General features: G+C 48.2%; 1 protein-coding gene across 1 annotated transcript in view; it reads left to right on the top strand.

The window, feature by feature from the left end:
- The window catches only part of SCO1 (synthesis of cytochrome C oxidase 1), a 183,725-nt gene that overhangs the window by 59,465 nt on the left and 102,082 nt on the right, over window positions 1–22,178 (top strand). The window contains exon 3 of the mRNA XM_069654498.1: window positions 8,055–8,145. Coding sequence (XP_069510599.1) covers window positions 8,055–8,145 — 91 coding nt within the window. The remainder of the gene's footprint in view (window positions 1–8,054; window positions 8,146–22,178) is intronic.

Here is a 22,178-nt window from a genome sequence, read left to right as displayed (position 1 = left end):
TTAATTTAGCGTTTTGTGTAACCATAGCAACGGTTTCATAGCACTCGATGCTACAGACCGTGGTCGAAGCCGCACACAGACGGTGTTCTACCCGTCTGCTACTCTGCAGGTACGTGCAACACTTTAACTCATGCTTTAGGAGTCTCCTACACCCGATGCAATGTGTGCCTCGGTTGGCACGAGCAGCACATTATTAATTACCGAACCAAAAGGTACATCTGAATTTTAAGCCCGTATTAAACGCGAGCCTGTTTACGACCGAACGCTCTTACACCTCCGACATTACAATATGGCCCAGTAGGTACTTCAAATCGTGTCGCGTGCTATCCGCAACTGCTACTACGCGGTTAGCGTTTAAATATGAACTTGTATTCCCTAATTACTGGGCCTTTCCCCCCAACGTATTTTAACATAATGTTACTGCTTCACATGTACCCTCTAGTATTTTACTTCTAATACCTGTGTGTGCAACCTGAACGCCTGAGGACTAAATGTATTTGTAGCAAGGCCACACGGCTGCTAGACAAAGTGCCCGTTTTTGCCCAGTTCTATCCGCTTTATACATTAGGATGTCAGCTTTAGGAGACATGTTTTGCCACTCCAAACATCTTTTTAGTAATGAGCACCCTAACGGTGGCTACTTGCTCTGCATTTACTCCATCTATGCCCACCCGCTGAGATGCCTTTCTTTCTTTATTTACCTTGCAGGACTATACTTAAAATCCTGATCTCCAGTACTCTATATTACATCTAAGTGAGACGGAGAAGACTATGGCCCTCATTACGACCCTTGCGGAAAGCGACTGACCGGAGCGCCACAGCGTAAATAGCGTTTCCGCCATTGTACGAAGGAGCAAAGTGCGGCCCATTCCGACCCATCGGGCACGAGCACCACGCCACGGCGGAAGTGCAAAGTCCGCGATGGCGGAAATGACCCCAAAACGGCCCACACCGCCGCCGTACGGCGCCCTAGGTGCAATACCGCCACCCCTCTTAGCGGTCACCGCAGTGTGCGCCTACCGGAAAGTACGGTGCCCGGAAATATACGGAAACGGAAGTCAAAACATGGGCCCGGAACGGGAAACATCCCGGCGTACACCTATAAAAACACCAAAACCACACAACCACTAAAATCACTACCCTGAAACACACCCCAACCCGTCAACCACCCTAGCGAAACCAAGAAAAATGGGAAAAGTAGCGAAGAAAGCGTGCGACCGCAAGCGGCAGGTCCACTTCTCCCGTGAGGAACTCACCGTGCTAACAGAGACCCTCCAGGAGAATGCTGCCGTCGTCTTCTCCACGCAAATGACCAGGACGGCACTTGCAAACAAGAAGGCCATATGGGCTCTGGTGGCACAGCGGGTAAGTGCGGTGGGGACCGCACCCCGCACCCCACAGCAATGCCGCAAGCGATGGGACGACCTGCGGATACGCGTCCGCAGCATACTATCTGCCAATCGCAACATTGCCACAGCCACCGGGGGAGGTCCTGATTCACCCATCAAGTTGACCCCCTGGGAAGAAATCTGTGCCTCCACCATCGGAATGGAGAGCATAGAGGGAGTCGGAGGGATGGAGAAAGGAGTGCAGACATCCGAAGATTCAGGTAGGTGGGCCAGATAAAACAATGCCAAATCCACACAGTCCATCCATGTGAAGTACCATGCGTCCACATAGTGCAACAGAAACACATGTCCAGGAGAACGTCCACACACATCGGACTGAAAGCGCACGTCAAAACCCACAATAAATACATAAATAATTAAAAACCCCTAATACACGCACTACACGTGCAGCAGGCACACCCTAACTGCAGGCTGCCAAACAACTGCACCCTCACTCCACACACAAATCAAAGCACCTCCAAGACCCCGACCCAAATCACCCTCAGGTACCACCCCAATGCATGTGATACAATGCCATTCCAATTCCCACTGACCCATCAATAACCCTCGCCCTCCTTTACTCCACCACAGGGTCCGATCCAAACGACGAGCTACAGGACACCCCTACCAGCACACCTGCAAAGAGGGCCAAGACCAACGGCCAGAGACCCTCCACCTCAGCTGCACGCATCAAGACACGGCAGCAGCACAAATCAGGTGGCAGCACAGAGGAGGGAACATCAACAGGCACCCCAGCAGCCAGCATGGCCACAACACCACCACCACAGGTCCCCCCAATGGATGCCACAGAAGGCACTGCCTCTGGTGGCAGCAGCACCATAGGTGACACCCCATTGATGGCAGCATGCTCGGACACAGAAGACGGGGATGTCGAGGTCAGATCCATCCATGACCTGTCCCAATCCCCCTGTCTGTCCCCTCCCGTACAACATGAGGATACCACGCAGGTGCAGCCACAAGACGACGACTGGCCATCCCCCACAAGCCCTGTGGCAAGGCAACATGAGGACAACAGCCCCTCTGTGACACCACCGCAAATGGCCATGGCCCAGCAGAGGCAACAGTCCCTCGACAAGTTAATCGTCCAACAGCAGCAAATGGCCACACTCCTCAAGGGCCATGCCGATGAATGTGGGGGCACCAAGGCAGACATAGAAACATCAACAGAGACACTTAGGGCAGAAATGGAGAGAGGTACAGAGACGCTAAGGGCACAAATTGAGAGTAGCACCGAGAGCCTGAGAGTCCAAATGGAGAGTAGCACCGAGAGCCTGAGGGGGGAACTGCATGCGACGTCCAAAGACGTATGTGCCGAACTTGCCGCAGTGCGCCGTGTGCTCACTGAGCTCTCGCAAACCCTTAGGGACATGCATGGACGTGAGCAGGCAGACACATCATCCGTTGCAAGTTCCGTCCAGGGCAGCCCCCAACGTAGATCTGGAAGGAACCTGCGCTCCACAGGCAGGGGTGCCCCTGATACCCGCAGAGGGGGCATGCAATAGCGACAGCCCACTGACAATGAGCATCTTTGGACACTGGTGTTCGGGGGGGAGGTAGGAGGGTGGAGGGGGTGTGTTGGGCTCACTTGGGTGGCGGGTCGATAGGGTGTTCAACATGATATCACATATGCCATAAAAAGTGCACGATCAACCAATGAGAAGTGTGGACATTGATCTTTGTGTACTAGGCCATCATAGGCGTACAGTCCATATTGTGCATGTCCCAGACACACGCAGTGCCACGAGTCCCGTGTCCATGTATCAGCCACCAGGCGTGAGTGCTAGAAGCATACATCAATGAGATGCTGACGAATGTCACGGGCCTCCGGTGCCTCGCAGACTCCATGAGGTGCTGCCACATCCCCACCCTCATCATGACCATCATCAGGTGCTTGCAGTTCTGCGTCAGGGGGCATGGGCACATTTCTACGTACGCACATGTTGTGGAGCATGACACATGCCATCACCATCTTTGCAACCTTCTCATGGCGGTACAGGAGTGCCCCGCCAGACCTGCTGAGGCAGCGGAAACGGGTCTTCAGTAGGCCGAATGCCTGTTCAATGACTACACGGGTACGTGAGTGGGCATGGTTGTAGTCCTCCTCATGCTGGTCCCGTGGGTTCCGGACTGGTGTGAGGAGCCATCTCTTCAGTGGATATCCAGCATCACCTGTATGTGGACGAGAAACGTATGATGTGGAATGCCATTGATACGTACGCACACCCCCCCCCCCCCCCTTCCTGGCAGGTCATTGACAATTCACATACCCCACATCATCATGCATGTAATGAGACTCACCGAGTAGCCAGGATCTGTTCCCTGCGTGTCGCTCCATGTAGCGTGGTATTGTAGAGTTCCTCAAGACCATAGAATCATGGGTTGATCCAGGGAATCGGGCACAACAATGTGTAATGATCCTGTTGGAGTCACACACCATCTGTACATTCAGGGAATGAAATTGTTTTCGGTTGCGGTACTGGGCCTCCATGGCATGTGGGACGACCAATTCAACATGGGTGCAGTCGATGGCACCAATGCAACCCGGTATGCCGGCAAGTGCATGGAATCCCACTTTTGTGTTGGTTATTTCCTGCTCCGAGCGTGGTAGAGAGATGTAGTCGTCTGCGTGCTGCAGGAGGGCATCGAGCACTTGAAATAGTGTCCGTGAGAACAGTGGCTGAGAAATGCCATGCAACTGTCCGACTGTGTGCTGGTAGGTGCCTGTGGCCAGGAAGTGGAGTGCAGACACCACCTTCAGTAGGGGTGGGATGGCGGTTGGGCTATCTATCATGCTGACAAGGTCAGCCTGTGTCATGTCCACAATGGCGGCTATGGTGTCCCGGTCCAGACGGTAGAGGGTGTGGATCTGCTCATCAGTGAGGTTGAACGGATGTGCTCGGAGGCGTTGAATTGCGGGCTGCCTGCGTGGTGGTAGTGGCTGTGCTGGTGGGCCTTGCTGGCCCTGCCTTGGCCTCCTCCTCCTCCTGCGTCTCCTCCGTGCGGCTGGTTGTAGTTGGTGTTCGTCTTCTTCTTGGAGTCGGAGCACTTGCAGTGCTATCAGGTCCCCCAGGGCCAACATCGCGAGTCCTGCCGGTAGCATTTCGGTGTGGTTGTGGGAGGAGACTGGGTGTGCAATTTATGTGTTTTCAGGCTGTATGGCCTCCACCTGTGGTGATTGATTCCACCTGTGCAAACTGCTCTCCCCTTTGGCCGAGCACGTCCCGCGCACAACGCTGCAATTCGGGGAATTGTATCTTGCTATTGCAATCATGTATTTGTACCCGATGGCCGTGTAAGATTGGTTGATATGTTCATTCTGCTGTGGTCCCATTGTTTCACATACTATCTGTGCAGTCGCGAACAGACTTGTGAGGGGTCAGTGGGACGTAGTACTCGAGTAACGGTGGGCCCTCATGCATCACTGTACCGAGTTGCAACGACGGGCGGGGCGTCCCATTCGTGGGTGAAGGCAGTTGCCATTTTCACACACAGCCGCACTCGATGGAATAATTAGTGATTTCAAACGGCCACAGATGCCTTTTCGACGTGATGTTGCAAATGAGGAATTCGAAGGGCGGCGCTTTCGGTTTCCAGCTAGCGGCGAGGAGATGCCCACAGGTCTGACTGCAAATGTAACGTTCTATTGTTCTATGTCCTTGAGACAGGGCCCATGGCGAGGGAGCAATGATTGATATGAATAGTTTGGGATGCGCAATAGCTACGTGGGCGATGAGGCCGTCCGTTCCCAAATACATGTTACTTCACAACACTGGAATTACGGGCTGGGGCACTGTGGATTTAGCAGGCTGCATAACGCACAGACTCAATGGATGTTTCTAATGTTATGTGAGTAATTATTCAGGCATTTTGATCCCGGGATGAGGGAATGATGGATGGATGCATGGGCAGGTGATTTGATACAGAGTTTGCCATGTACAGGGCTTCTTGGGATCTATCCGCCTCCCCTACGCTATGTGATGCAGGGCTGCCATAGTGGGACCATCGTCCATCTGGCCTTGTTGAGCCCTCCCTGTCTCGAGGCGCCCTCAGACACTCGTTTGTGATGGTGTTTGCACCTCGATATAGATGGTTATGAGTCGCAAGTGGTTTTGGGGTGGTGATGTTCCTTTGGAGTGGGCTAGCATGCATATGGCTGTGGATTTCGTGTGATCATTGAAGTGAGTTGTTGGTATGTAGTTCTGATGGCCATTCTGTTCTTTTTCTTTTCTTTTGGTTGACAGGTATCTCCTCCCCTTTTGCCACTGCCATCTGTATGCCACTCCTGCAGATGGATTTTACTCCCGACACCTGCTGCTTCGTGTTAATCAGTGGAGCAGCATTACGATCTTATGGGACGATCGCCAATGGGCCACATGCCCTTACGCAGTACTGGTGGCTCGGAGCAACATTTCGGCCTTTCAGCTGGACTAGTGCCTCCCCATTGGGACAGCCCTGCGGTTCTGTGCGCTTCCATGTTGCCTTTTCGTACGTGAATGTGGCTCTGTGTACCATGGGGGAACAGGGCGACACACAGGTAGTGGCTGGTCATTTCTTGCGGAAGCAGCCCACAATGGTGATTAGTGTTTTGGAGTTCATGGCCTGATGGCTGTATGTGCTTTGTGATTTTGATGTGCATAAAATTTCTATTCTGATTTGGCCCGTGTAGCGTTTTTCTTTGCAAGTGATGTGGCATATGCCTATTTGGGGGGCGATGTATTGTGAGGAGATCTGCATTGGGTTCCAGCTTCGGGGTTTAGTTGCGTGGTACTGTGCTGTGCGCGTTTGCCTACGAAGCCCAGTGAGGTCAGGGATGGGGGCTGCCAATATGCCAGTTTGAATGTTGTCATGCTCAGGGGCGGGGGATTGGGTTTTGTGTAACAGATGCCGGTCAGCCAGGTGGACTGGTTGAATGATGTGGTTTTCGGAATATTGCTGGTCACAGGTGCCTGTGTTTGCGTGCGTTTCTTGGTGGGGGACTGTGGTCATGTCCATTGGGATGGCTTCTGTATTCGTGCCATCTGTGCCCTGCAGCTCCCATTGGCCCCTCTTGTGTTTCTTTTGTTCGTTGGCATGCATGGGTGACTTGTACATTTCAATGGTTGCATTGTGGCTTCATTGCACCTACGGGGAGTTGTACTTTGTGGGCAGGGAGCGGTGTACAGGCACTCAGTGGGGCCGTTTACGGTTGATTCGCGATGCCGTACTTCTCGCCATGGCGGAATGGTACATTCCGCCATGCCTGATGGCGTTAGGTACATGTCCGCTAGGGTCGGAATTGGCGTACCGTTGCACCATGGTGGTGTTTGCGGTTTGGCATGGCGCGCGCGCGCGTGCTTGGTGCAGTTAGCGTTGGCGTTCACTACGGTGTCGCTAATGGCTTCGTACTTTGCGGTGACGGGTCATAGTCGCACCGAGCGCTATTCGATGGCGGTATTGCATTTCCGCCATCGTTTTTCGATTTCCGCCAGGGTCGTAATGAGGGCCTATGTGTCTATTTGACTTCGAGCTATTTTGATGTAAACAAAGTATCTATAAGCGAGAGAGATACAGATTTACAGCACATTTTGCACATTTGCCATTGTTGCTGACTAACACTTAGCACTTTCTTGAGCACTAGTCACTTTATTAGTTTTTATATGTCAGTTTTTATGTATTTGTTTTTAAAGCTTACATTGTCTATTAAAATTTACCCATTTTAACAGCATAATTTTTGAAGTCAGGTTGTATTTTCCTTGAACCTCGAGTTGCTACTGTTTGAACTGTTCTTGCAACTGTGATAACCCTAACATTATCCAGAGAATCACTTGCGCAAACCGATTACAGGTGTGGGAGCCTTGTTGTTTTTGTTCTTCTTCAAGATATGTCAGGTTTGCTCCCTCGGAACCTTTAGCTTTACCTGATTTCCCTCTAATTTTTATTGAGCTGCAAATGAGGATACTGATTCAGCAGGACCCAGATAGACCTCATGCTTTCGGCGTGGAGTTTATGAAAGGGAATTGGATTAACAGATTACTCTTTCAGAGATGCAATTACCTTGTATTATTTAACAAAAATCAAAATGGCAAGTGCTTTCACACCGTTGCCAATGGCAATCCGCCACATTATCAATGTCTGAGGAAAATGGGGAGCAGGGGGGGGAGGAGGGGAAGGAGGACAACCGAAGCAAGAGCATCTTGGTGTAGTCTGACGTTGACTAAACCGGTTAGAAGGTAAATTATATATTTTAAAATTATAGTGACTTGGTGAGGTGATGAAAGGAGTGTGTGTGTCTTCTTTCTGGGAGTGACCCTGCAAAGTTCAGTAGCTTTTGTAGCATAGTAGGAGTGCCAATGGATGTGTTCACAGCAGGAGTCAAGCATGTTGTAACTGTTTATAAAACCTCAGTGAGGCAGATGATAAAAACCAACAGTCCAGCTGTTGTGCGGGAGACAGCTCGGTTCAGTATTTTTATTTTAGAAAAAACATAGTAAAGATTTGATTTCCCTTTATGAACCAATGCTGCTGTTTAAAGTTCATGGTGAGAAAATTCATAAATTGGGTTTGGTATTTTTAGCTTGGAATATATATATGGATTCGAGGACCTACAAATGAAGTTCATGAAAGGATCTTCGTTGACATTAAGCTTTCTTTATTCTTTCCTAGTAGCCTGTTTCATGGAAATCTCTGGCGTTCACAGTTGCTCTTGGAGGTGCCCTGATGGGTGGCATGAAATACATGAAGAAGGAAAAGGAGGAAAGTATGTATGACTATTTTACTGGTTTGATTATATCGTGTCCTTTTTAGGAATATTTGTTACTGAATCGGCAACTCCATTTGGTACTAAAGCTGGGGGAAAGTGAATTAATATTGCCTCATCCAGCCTGAATTGCCTATTGCAATAGGGATCACAGATTATTGATGATTATGTAATATGGCATATAGCGTCTATTCCCATTGGTATGGCCTCAAAGCACTGTAGGGGAATGCCCTTGAGAGACTGAAGTTCATGGCATGGGAGGTTTGTCAGAGTGCTTTAGTATGCATGTGTGCATTTTAGCCAATTCACCAATTCGAAGTTGGGGAGGGGCGGAACCCTGAGCCCATGACTTGGCCCTTGTGGCAGCTTTTTAAGTGATATATTTTCTGCGTCTGTCTAGACATTTGTGAACCTAACCAGGTTTTGGTGATTAGGCTTATGCACAGGACTCTCCCCTGTGATTTCTAACATTCAACTGTGGGATGTTAATGCTTATTATATTATATATGACTCTTTCTGGTTTCATGTATGTTTGTGAGAACTTACTCTTTATATTGCTTTAACAATTCTGTTTTGCATGGAGAGCAATACATTTTTGTATGTCTTAATTTTATGAATACAGGTATCAACCATGCGAGAATAAAATGCAGATTCAATTTTTGCAAGTTGACCAATACCAACACGTCTCAAGATGTGGTTCTTTTTTTCATGATTACACTTTACCTAGACCATTGATTTTAACTAGCAAGAAGATTTGTTTACTGTAGAGCACTCGACAGAGTAAGCACAAGGAACTTGGCTCCTTTTAGAAGTCACTTCCCTATCAGGTCAATTTTCTGTATTTAACGAGTCCCTCCTAGCAACAAATGTCGAGCTGGTTTATGGATGGGTGAGGTTGTTGGGAAGAGTATGCGAGTCGAGGAGACTGATTTTATGTCGGGCTACGTTTTTGTGATGAAAGCCATGACCTTCTGATGTTTTTTTTAAAACGAGGCATCCTAGAATTATCATATGCATATCGCAGGAAAAGGCCTTCCAAATATTAATGTTGAAATGACATGAGTAAAGTCAACTTTCAGTAACATTGATAGTCTATTGGTGCTTGCTATGCTACCTGAAGCTAGTTCTTCACAATATGCAAGTTGTCCATTCCTGGCTATATTTCGCATGCAAGAACACAATGGGCCTCATTACGACCCTGGCGGAAATCAAAAAACGATGGCGGAAATGCAATACCGCCATCGAATAGCGCTCGGTGCGATCATGACCCGTCACCGCAAAGTACGATGCCATTAGCGACACCGTAGTGAACGCCAACGCTAACTGCACCAAGTACGCGCGCGCGCGCCATGCCAAACCGTAATTAGCACCATGGCGCAACGGTACGCGAATTCCGACCCTAGCGGACATGCACCTAACGCCATCAAGCACGGCGGAAAGTACCATTCCGCCATGGTGAGAAGTACGGCATCGCGAACCAACCGTAAACGGCCCTACTGAGTGCTTGTACACCGCTCCCTGGCCACATTGTACAACCCCCCGTAGGTGCAATGAAGTCACACAATGCAACCAGTGAAATGTACTAGTCATCCATGCCTGCCAACGAACAAATGAATCTCAAGAGGGCCCAATGGGAGCTGCAGGGCACAGATGGCACGAATACAGAAGCCATACAAATGGACATGACCTCAGTCTCCCACAAAGAAACGCACGCAAACACAGGCACCTGTGACCAGCAATATTCCGATAATCACATCATTCCACCTATCCAACTGGCTGACCGGCATCTGTTACACAAAAGCTAATCCCCCGCCCCTGAGCATGACATCATCAAAACAGTCATAATGGCAGCCCTCATCCCTGACCTCACTGGGCTTCGTAGGCAAACGCGCCCAGCACAGTACCACGCAACTATACCCCGAAGCTGGAACCCAATGCAGATCTCCTCACAATACATCGCTCCCCAAATAGTAATATGCCACATCACTTGCAAAGAAGAACGCTACACGGTTCATATCAGAATAGAAATGTAATGCACAACAAATTCTCCAAGCCCATACAGCCATTAGGCCATGAACTCCAAAATATATTTCATTATTGTGGGCTGCATCCGCAATAAATGACCAGCTACTTCTTGTGTGACGCCCTGTTCCTTCATGGTACACAGGGGCTACATTCTCGTACGAAAAGGCAACATGGAAGCGCCTAGAACCGCAGGGCCGTCCCAATAGGGAGGCACTAGTCCAGCTGAAAGGCCGAAATGTTGCTCCTAGCCACTAGTACTGCGTAAGGGCATGTGGCCCATTGGCGATCGTCCCATAAGATCGTAATGATGCTCCACTGATTAACACGAAGCAGCAGGTGTCGGGAGTAAAATCCATCTGCAGGAGTGGCATACAGATGGCAGTGGCAAAAGGGGAGGAGATACCTGTCAACCAAATGAAATGAAAAAGAATAGTATGGCCATCAGAACTACATTTGAATTACTCACTTCAATGATCACACCAAATCCACAGCCATATGCATGCTAGCCCACTCCAAAGGATCATCACCACCCAAAAACCACTTGCGAATCATAACTATCTATATCGAGGTGAAAACACTATCACAAACAAGTGTACCTGTGCATGCGTCTGTTAAAACAGAATCCATCTGATGGGATTGGTAACGTGCATAGACACAAGTGTCTGAAGGCGCGTCGAGACAGGGAGGGCTCAACAAGGCCAGATAGACGATGGTCCCACTATGGCAGCCCTGCATCACATAGCGCAGGGGAGGCGGATAGATTCCAAGAAGCCCTGTACATGGCAAACTCTGTATCAAATCATCTGTCCATGCATCCATACATCATTCCCTCATCCCGTAATGAAAACGCCTGTTTCCATACTCACATAACATGTGAAATTTCCATTGAGTCTGTGCGTTATGCAGCCTGCAAAATCCACTGTGCCCCAGCCCGTAATTCCAGTGTTGTGAAGTAACATGTATTTGGGAACGTCCGGCCTCATCGCCCACGTCGCTATTGCGCATCCCAAACTATTCATATCAATCATTGCATCCTCGCCATGGCCCCTGTCCCAAGGACATTGAACAATAGAACGTTATATTTGCAGTCAGACCTGTGGGCATCTCCTCGCCGCTAGCTGAAAACCGAAAGCGCCGCCCTTCGAATTCCTCATTTGCAACATCACGTCGAAAAGGCATCTGTGGCCGCTTGAAATCACAAATTAATCCATCTAGTGCGGCTGTGTGTGAAAATGGCAACTGCCTTCACTCACAAATGGGACGCCCCGCCCGTCGGTGAAGCTCGGTACAGTGTTGCATGAGGGTCCACCGTTACTCGAGTACTACGTTCCACTGACCCTTCACAAGTCTGTTCGCGACTGCAAAGATAGTATGTGAAACAATGGGACCATAGCCGAATGAACATATCAACCAATGTTACACTGCCATCGGGTACAAATACATGATTGCAATAGCAAGATGCCATTCGTCGAATTGCAGCGTTGTGTGCGGGACGTGCTCGCCCAAAGGGGAGTGCAGCTTGCACAGGTGGAATGAATCACCACAGGTGGAGGCCATACAGCCTGAAAACACATAAATTGCACACCCAGTCTCCTCCCACAACCACACCCACTCCGAAATGCTACCGGCAGGACTAGCTATGTTGGCCCTGGGGGACCTGATAGCACTGCAAGTACTCCAACTTCAAGAAGAAGACGAACACCAACTACAACCGGCCGCACGGCGGAGACGCAGGAGGAGGGCAAGGCAGGGCCAGCAAGGGCCGCCAGCACAGCCACTACTACCACCACGCAGGCAGCCCGCAATCCCACGCCTCCGAGCACATCCGTTCAACCTCACTGATGAGCAGATCCACACCCTCTACCGTTTGGACCGGGACACCATAACCGCCATTGTGGACATGACACAGGCTGACCTTGTCAGCATGATAGATAGCCCAACCGCCATCCCACCCCTACTGAAGGTGGTGTCTGTACTCCACTTCCTGGCCACAGGCACCTACCAGCACACAGTCGGACAGTTGCATGGCATATCACAGCCACTGTTCTCACGGACACTATTGCAAGTGCTCGATGCCCTCCTGAAGCACGCAGACGACTACATCTCTATACCACGCTCGGAGCAGGAAATTACCAACACTAAAGTGGGATTCCATGCACTTGCCGGCATACCGGGTTGCATTGGTGCCATCGACTGCACCCATGTGGAATTGGTCGTCCCACATTCCATGGAGGCCCAGTACCGCAACCGAAAACAATTTCATTCTCTGAATGTACAAATGGTGTGTGACTCCAACAGGATCATTACACATTGTTGTGCCCGATTTCCTGGATCAACCCATGATTCTATGGTCTTGAGGAACTCTACTATACCACGCTACATGGAGCGACACGCAGGGAACAGATCCTGGCTACTCGGTGAGTCTCATTTCATGCATGATGATGTGGGGTATGTGATGCGGCAATGACCTGGCAGGAAGGGGGGGGGTGCGTACGTAGCAATGGCATTCCTCAAAATTCCTTACTTGTCCACATACAGGTGATGCCGGGTATCCACTGAAGAGATGGCTCCTCACACCAGTCCGGAACCCACGGGACCAGCATGAGGAGGACTACAACCATGCCCACTCACGTACCCGTGTAGTCATAGAACAGGCATTCGGCCTACTGAAGACTCGTTTCCGCTGCCTCAGCAGGTCTGGCGGGGCACTCCTGTACCGCCATGTGAAGGTTGCAAAGATGGTCATGGCATGTGTCATGCTCCACAACATGTGCGTACGTAGAAATGTGCCCATGCCCCCTGACGCAGAACTGCAAGCACCTGATGATGGTCATGATGAGGGTGGGGATGTGGCAGCACCTCAAGGAGTCTGCGAGGCACAGGAGGGCCGTGACATTCGTCAGCATCTCACAGATGCATGCTTCTAGCACTCACGCCTGGTGGCTGATACATGGACACGGGACTCGTGGCACTGTGTGTGTCTGGAACATGCACAATATGGACTGTACGCCTATAATGGCCTCGTACACAGAGATCAATGTCCACACATCTCATTGCATGATCGTGCATTGTTTATGGCATATGTGATATCATGTTAAACACCCTATCGACCCGCCACCCAAGTGAGCCCAACACACCCCCTCCACCCTCCTACCTCCCCCCCGAACACCAGTGTCCAAAGATGCTCATTGTCAGTGGGCTGTCGCTATTGCAAGCCCCCTCTGCGGGTATCAGGGGCACCCCTGCCTGTGGAGCGCAGGTTCCTCCCAGATCTACGTTGGGGGCTGCCCTGGACGGAACTTGCAACGGATGATGTCTCTGCCTGCTCACGTCCATGCATGTCCCTAAGGGTTTGTGAGAGCTCAGTGAGCACACGGCGCACTGCGGCAAGTTCGGCACATATGTCTTTGGACGTCGCATGCAGTTCCCCCCTCAGGCTCTCGGTGCTTCTCTCCATTTGTACTCTCAGGCTCTCGGTGCTTCTCTCCATTTGTACTCTCAGGCTCTCGGTGCTACTCTCCATTTGTGCCCTAAGTGTCTCAGTTGATGTTTCTATGTCTGCCTTAGTGCCCCCACATTCATCGGCATGGTCCTTGAGGAGCGTGGCCAGTTGCTGCTGTTGCACGATTACCTGGTCGAGGGACTGTTGCCTCTGCTGGGCCATGGCCATTTGCGGTGGTGTCACAGAGGGGCTGATCACCTCATGTTGCCTTGCCACAGGGCTTGTGGGGGATGGCCAGTCGTCGTCTTGTGGGTGCCCCTGCGTGGTATCCTCATGGTGTACGGGATGGAACAGACAGGGGGATTGAGACAGGTCATGGATGGATCTAACTTCGACATCCCCGTTTTCTGTGTCGGAGCATGCTGCCATTAATGCAGTATCACCTATGGTGCTGCTGCCACCAGAAGCAGTGCCTACTGTGGCATCCATTGGGGGGACCTGTGGTGGTGGTGTTGTGGGCATGCTGGCTGCTGGGGTGCCTGTTGGAGTTCCCTCCTGTGTGCTGTCACTTGATTTGTGCTGCTTCCGTGTCTTGATGCGTGCAGCTGAGGTGGAGGGTCTTTGGCCGTTGGTCTTGGCCCTCTTTGCAGGTGTGCTGGTAGGGGTGTCCTGGAGCTCGTCGTTTGGATCGGACCCTGTGGTGGAGTAAAGGAGGGCGAGCGTTATTAATGGGTCTGTGGGAATTGGAATGGCAATGTATCACATGCATTGGGGTGGTACCTGAGGGTGATTTGGGTCGGGGCCTTGGAGGTGGTTTCATTTGTGTGTGGAGTGTGGGTGCAGTTGTTTGGCAGCCTGCAGTTAGGGTGTGCCTGCTGCACGTGTAGAGGGTGTTTTTAGGATTTTTAATTATTTATGTATTTGATGTGAGTTTTAAAGTGTGCTATCAGGCCTATGTATGTGGACGTTCTCCTGGACATGTGTTCCTGTTGCACTATGTGGGCACGTGGTACTTCACATGATTGGACGTTGTGGTTTTGGCATTGTTTTATTTGGGACACCTACCTGAATCTTCGGATGTCTGCACTCCTTTCTCCATCCCTCCGACTCCCTCTATGCTCTCCATTCCAATGGTGGAGGCACAGATTTCTTCCCAGGGGGTCAACTTGATGGGTGATTCCGATCCTCCCCCGGTAGCTGTGGCAATGTTGCGGTTGGCAGAAAGTATGCTACGGACGCGTATCCGCAGGTCGTCCCATCGCTTTCTGCATTGCTGTGGGTTGCGGGGTGCGGTCCCCACCGCACTTACCCGCTGTGCCACCAGGGCCCATATGGCCTTCTTGTTCGCAAGTGCCGTCCTGGTCATTTGCGTGGAGAAGACGGCGGCAGCATTCTCCTGGAGGGTCTCCGTGAGCACGGTGAGTTCCTCACGGGAGAAGTGGACCTGCCGCTTGCGGTCGCACGCTTTCTTCGCTACTTTTCCCATTTTTCTTGGTTTCACTAGGGTGGATGACGGGTTGGGATGTGTCTCAGGGTAGTATTTTTAATGGTTGTCTGGAATTTGTGGTTTTATAGGTGTACGGCGGGATGTTTCCCGTTCCGGGACCATGCTTTTACTTCCGTTTCCGTATATTTACGGTCACCGTACTTTCCGGTTGGCGCTCACTGCGGTGTCCGCTGAGATGGGTGGCGGTATTGCACCTAGGGCGCCGTACGGCGGCGGTGTGGGCTGTTTTGGGGTCATTTCCGCCATTGCGGACTTTGCACTTCCGCCATGGCGTGGTGCTCGTGCCCAATGGGTCGGAATGAGCCGCACTTTGCTCCATCGTGCAATGGCGGAAACGCTATTTACGCTATGGCGGTCCGGTCGGTTGATTTCCGCCAGGGTCGTAATGAGGGCCAATGTATTTTAGTTTCGCCATTCCTTTGCTACGATAACAAATTCTGCAGGGCCACATTGTTGCAGAAAATATTGGGCTTGAGACAAGAAAATTAATGTTTACATTATCTTAATGTACATTTGATTCTCATTTATTTTTGGCTTTGAAACCTATCACATAAGGAGCAATGAGGTTTACCATCGTTCATGTCCCAAAATGTCTGCCATCTTGCGTATTACCTGGGGACTGCTACTCGCTTATCACTTGTGAAACAGCTTTGCACCATCTTGCCCTTTCTTGTGACAATCCAATTGGAAACCAAATATGTTGCAGGCTGTGGTGAGGCAAAATTAGAAGTCAGTCTTTCATGGCAACCCACACAAATGTGCCTCCGCTCTCTTTCCAAAATCTCTTATTTCTTTTATTTTTTGTGTGTGTGTGTGTAAACTGTTCCAATGACTGAGTACTGTAACTAGAGCTGTGGCACGGACTGTTGCTGTCAGAAGCTGCTGCAGGATAGGATGTATTTCACTGACCAGACTCCATAGCCTGTACGCTTGATCCGAGCTCCTTGTAATCGCATGGAAGATCAAATGAGAAGGGCCTTGATTTGGAGAATCAGAGTAGCCCGATTTGAGGAAGGTATCTGATGCTAATTGAGAGGAGAGTTCGCATTGGGAGAACCATCAAGGAGGAACAGAGGTGAGAGCTGTGAGGAAGAAGCTGCTGTTGAGGAGAGTAGTTGGAAAGAGTGAATGGTTAAAGGACCTGCTGAGAAAGTGAAGTAGGAGTGGAGAATGCAAAGGTCAGGGGAGGAGTTGCCTCCATCGCAAGCACAGCAGATTGAGTACTACCATAATTGCGAAACAGAAGGGATTGCTCTGCCTTGTATTGCAAAGCCAAAGCGTTATTAAGAGACAGTCTTAAAGGACTTAGAAAGTTCTTAAATGCTTGCCAATTAAGTGTAATACTCAAGCTAATGGGAAAACTGATTAATGCTGGGAACCAGTCTCAGAATAATCTACTCACAGAGCGCACACAGAGACCTGAACATTTAAAGCTGTTTCTAATTTAGCCAAGGCCGTTAAGAGAATTAAGTGTAAAAATAATGAATAGTGGGAAACTGTCTTGTTAGGACAATGAACATTGAGTCAGGTTTATAGGGATGCTGTTTTATCAAAGGGCCATTGAGGCATTATTTATTTAACCGAGACTCACCAAAAAGCAACAGTCACATAGGAGAACCCTGATTGATGCATATAGAACCCCTAATAGCACACATAATCAAATTGATCAAGATTCAGGAGCTAAATGAGGGATAAATAAGCATGCATTTTGGAAAAGTCAAATCTTATCTAGATGGTCTACAAGAAACTTTTCCAGCAGTTAAAAGGAATTAATGCAATCACATACAGAAAGCCATTCTGTCAACCCATCTCAAATAATGTGTATTTTGGACATCAGGCCATAAAACAACATTCAATAATCAAAATGTAAATTTTCAGGTATCAAGAGTAAATATAATGCAGACAACATTCAATAGGAACGCGTGTTTGTAAATGAACTGCTTTGAAAATGCTTTTTCTTGGGTATTACACTGTTAGGCGCCAGAATTGTTGCTGAAATGTGTCTGTCATATTTTGTGGACCTGCATAGAAAGTGCTTTGTGCAATGTTATCACTGTTTCGGCACCAGTTTCAACCAGGTTGTGCTGGGTCTTATGAGTTACTAGTCATGTAACATGTGAAAACATTGCAACTGTTTAACACCACCCATGAGAAGGGTGTTGGGGTTTCTGGTTCCACTATCCAGTCCTTTGCCCACATATTCTAGGACTGAGATGTCTTTCTAGCATTTACCAGCCATAGACCATTTTGAGAAGGCTGTAGACTGAGACTAAAAAATATTTCTTCTTTAACGTTGGGTGATGTGAAGCAGGTGCAGTTTTCTTTATATAAAACCCATCTTCCCTAGTAAATTGCAGGTGGCTGTCTTGTAGCTCATTCCCTTCTTGACCTACGCACGGCCAGGTGTCAAATCCCTAGCTGCATTTTTATATTGAGCGTTTTGTTCGTAAATGTCTCCCTCCTGTTCAACTATCTTTCAGCTGCTAATTTGCTTTTTCAGATATTCATACATTGGGTGTCTGGTTGCGATCTAACATTACTCCAATTTACTACTTGTAATATGCGCTATGAATCTCCTGGGGTGTGGGCTTATTGTTGTCCTCCCAGGTATACATGACTCCCACACTGCTAGTTGTTTCAGTACGCTGCAACCACTTCAGTGAGAATTCTCCCCTCCCTCCCCCCGCACCCCACAATTTGGTGTACTAGATTCCACAAGCAGATGTCAGTCGAGTATGACAAGATGAAGATTGACTTCCACAGTATTGTTTTGGTAATAAAAATTGCAAATACGGGCACCTATAATTCTTAAGTCTACAAGAAATTAAATCTGAAACTTTGACAAAAACTTCAAGCCTTTCTATATGGAAAATGCATTACATATGGCTGTATCGTTTAGAATATGAGCAGTATCTTAACACATTCTCCCAATAGGGAAGATTTTTTTTTTTTTGATGGATAAAATTGAAAATTGGCACCCCACCCCAGTATTTCATTTGTTTATTTGTTTATTTTTAAAGTTCCTTCAGTCCCAGTTCAGCATAGTTTTCCCAGAGCCTCGAACCGTAATGTCAGTTTTTCCTGTAGGACAGTACCAGCAGTACATCTTTTTTATGGTCTGATTTACAATGTCTAATAAGAGTATTTGTTTTTGAAAATCCTATTTCCCTTCGAATTCCATGAACTGGCAAGCATGGGACAAACCAAACCAAGGAGGTACTTCCACATACCGTCTTCTAGTCTATGTAACCACTTGAATATTATAAAACTCTTGTGTCCAGGCCATGTAATATGGTATATACAATATTTTGATTACAAGCTCATATTCTAAGTTTTTAGGAAAAACCACCATGTAAATTAATTTCAATTTTGCTGTATTCAGCCTAACTTTATTCATCATTTTTTAATTTTTTTTTAATTTACCTTAAATTAGATATTCACGTATCTGTAGCTGATCTAACCTATGATGGTTACAGAAGCTTTAAGTAATCCAGAATCCTTGACCTTGAAACAGACTTGTTATCCTGGAGCAAGCAACCTTGTTATAAATTCACGTGTCATCCATTGGCTATTACCACTTGTCGCAAAGGAGGAAGGAAGGTAGTAATGAACTCAAGGATTGAAAACTGTCTGAGAACATTTTCTCAAAGTGAACAATTGTAAAGCCTTTCTGAAAAAGCCAGAGAAGCGCCATTCACAAAAATATGCCTCATCTTGCTTGCTGCCACGACGGAAAAGCATGCCCCTGAAAAATGTGAACAAGTGCATGCTCACACAAGCATGTTTGTCAGCGAGTAAAAGTGAACCTTATCAGCTGTGACCATTCCTAAGGATTTTCGAGATTTGCTTGTGTGGCGACAAGGAATGACGAGACTGACCAAGTGGTGCCATGATGGTTGCTATAGACTTTTATTTAACAAAAAAATAAACTTTAACTCTAATGAGGTTTCCCTACCTAAAGAAACTCAAGTGCTTGTCAGGAAGTCAGTGTAAATCCAAATCAATGGCACCATTCCAGTCAAAAGGCTACTACTCTATCCCATTCACTACAATCGTATAAACCTAAGCGCTTCAAGCGTTTTGTAGCACTCTACCTGTGTATAAGCGCTGTATAAATGTACAATTAAAAAGTTCTGTTCGTGCTGTAACCCAGGAGAAGGTCTACCTTCTCCTGGATGTAATGTGTCCCAAACATTCTCTGGTTCTTCAAAACTAAAATTCCTTTAAAGTTCCCACTTCTGAAAATCAAATAAAACCGTTCTACAGGATCCTCGTCGGGCTAGGAGAATGACTACCTTCTCTAGCTGGATCCCCAATGTCTCACAGTTCTCAGCAATACTTGTAATTCCCTTGCAGTGGTTTCACTGACTTGACTTTCTTTATGTTCTTTATTCTGTCCCCACTGGGATGATGAAGATGCTCCTGAGTTCATCTAAACTCTCCAGCACCACACTGATCTGGAACTGCCCAGAGAATTAAGTTGCAAAATGGTTCACCTCTCTCCAGCTTAAATATGCGAGTTCCCCACCCATCCTCAAGATGTTTTAGGGCATCCCGCCACTTCTCTCTAAAGCTTTGTAGACTTGCCTCGCTACAGTCTCCCGAAATCCAAGTCCAGTCTAATGGGCTTGCTTCTCTGCAGCTCCTTTGGTCGCCGGTTCTCCTTCTGGTTGTATCAAAGCTTTCAGCATTCCAGAGCCTCCATTGGCCATCGTTGTATGGGTCAGAGGATGACTAAGAACAGTCCTCCTTTACTGTTAAGTTTAAATACAGCAACTGATCGAGCCTTCGCCCTGCTCAACTGTAGAGCTCTAAAACTCTTCTTCGTTCCTGTGCCTATGACACCAGGATGGTTTGATATTTCACAATAACATAGTTTCAGATGTGAGCTTTATGTGTGGGAGAGTGGGGCATCATTAACCTCAGCCTGCAGGGTTGGGGATTAAAGGGGCCGTGCCTCCCAATCGCATCCTTATCGCCAGGAGAGGAATCCCTCTTCATGATATCCTCCTGCGTGTTACCAGACGTAGCGGGACTATTGGTTAGCGACCTCCCCTCCTTAGCCTCAAGGGAAGGAGTTCTCCCCTGTGGAGAAGTGACACTATCGGAAGGATCGTCACACTTTTCAATGCTAAGTACAGGCCGAGAACCAAACTGCAATATGTATACAAAAAGGCCCGATTTATGCTTTAAAGAAACGCATCTAAATTGTACATTTCTTCAACTGTTGCCTAATTAGTGTTGTGAAGAAACTTTGGATGTTGTCCTGACCTTTTCGACGGGGCAAGGGTGGTGCGTCCACAGTAGGGGTGTATGGAAATTTGTCTTCGACTAAGTATTCTGATGAATTCCAGCTGAAAATGTTTTCACTTGAAGCCGTATAGTTTCCCCTACAAAATACATGAAGTACTGCTTTGACTGTGTGCCTGGAATCATTCTTGCATGTCATGTTTATCCTTTAAAAGGATCTTAAAACAAATGCTCTCTTTTTTGATTGAGTGCAGGCAGGGCAGAGGTGTGAAAGTGTAAACCAAGTCCCCTGCCTTTCATGTGCTGGTCAGACAGACTTTCATCTGATGGTTTGCTTTGGAGGGGTGAGCTGAAGCAAAACCGTTAATATGTTTTATGTATCGCTAGTCTCCCCTACGTCTCGCCTGTATTTTATAGTTCAACACCATTCAACTGGAATAATATTTTCTGCAGTCGCTATTGGGGAAATAAGTGGATTAATATAGCTGTTGCAGAGATCCAAGTAAGTTCCAAACCTTCAGTAAAATAGCTGAGCAGGTAGTGTCTGCAGCAAAGAACTGTATTCAGCCTGCAAACTCAGAGCGATGTGGAGGTCCAAAGAGCAGCAACCGACGCCTGGAAGAGCCCGAACTCTACCGAGTCTTGTGAGGAGGTCCTGCTCCCCGAAAGACGTGAACGGATTGGAATGATATGTGGGCAGATTGGAAGGGGCAGGAGGTCCGGGGAAGCTGGGAGAAGCTGAGAGAGCACAGATTGAGAGGGTCGGGGAGCCTAAAAGCCAGAGAATAAGACTGGCTCGCACTCGGAGTAAGAAACTGATAATAAGAGGATCTGGTACTCTAACAAGGGAACCCTTGAAGGGAGAGGGCCTAGCTTGACAGGAGGTTGAACTGAGCTATCAAGGAACTGTACTACGAGTCAGCTACCCACACCCGTATTTGAAACCGAGAATAAAGGGGTCTTGGACCCTGAATGGGAAAGAGAAAAATATACAAGAAATCCATGCTTGGCAGTAGAGTAAGCCAAGCTGGTTGCAAACAGCATAGTGAGTCTGTTATTAGGGACAATTCTCAAAAGTGCCAATTCCTCCCACCTTGGAGCCCTCCAGCACTTTTGCTAAACTTTGGGTCTTTGAACTTTTCAAATCAATGTGTTTTCTGTTTGTGTTTTCTTTGGTTATGCATGGGCATATCTTTTTCATGTGTCATGCAGCACCCTCAGTGCAGTGGCACAGGGAAGCCTTTCAGGCTTTCCCAAGCTGTATATACCTTCTCTGGGATAAACTACTGTTTCCCAGAGTAGGTAAAGTGAAATTGACTTTACTAGTCTTTTAAATTCCTAGACCCTGCAGACCCTATCTTACAATAGAGTGCTGGAGGGGTTACTTAGCATCTCCTGTGTCTAGATACTCATGTAGCAGTCAAATTCCACCCTTTCCTCTCAGAATGACTGGTGGCAGTTGTTTTACAATGAACTACCATGATTTTTCCCAACGTTAAATCGAGGAAGCCATGTTTTTAAGATTGTGTCTGAGCCCCCTTTTGTCATAAATAGGTCCCGGTCTTTTTGTTTCGTCATTTCTTTGTGGAAAGGTCCTGCTAGAGTTTACCTCTGTGTGCCAAACCTAGTTTGCTCTTTGTTCATTCACCTTTGGCGGGCTTCAGGAGTGAAGACTGCTTCTGGCCCCCTAGTGACTGCGAGAGGCAGGAAGGGAGGGTGGTGCCCGAACTCCCTGTGCTTTGTCTCCTAGGAGACCCAAATGCACTCTGTGGTGATTGGCTGGCTGACTGTCCGACAAGGACAGCCACC

The sequence above is a fragment of the Ambystoma mexicanum genome, chromosome 3q (genome assembly GCF_040938575.1).
Source record: "Ambystoma mexicanum isolate Mex_15411 chromosome 3q, UKY_AmexF1_1, whole genome shotgun sequence".
Taxonomy (NCBI): domain Eukaryota; kingdom Metazoa; phylum Chordata; class Amphibia; order Caudata; family Ambystomatidae; genus Ambystoma; species Ambystoma mexicanum.
The sequence above is the reverse complement of the archived record's forward strand: the minus strand, read 5'-3'. Positions and strand labels throughout refer to the sequence as shown.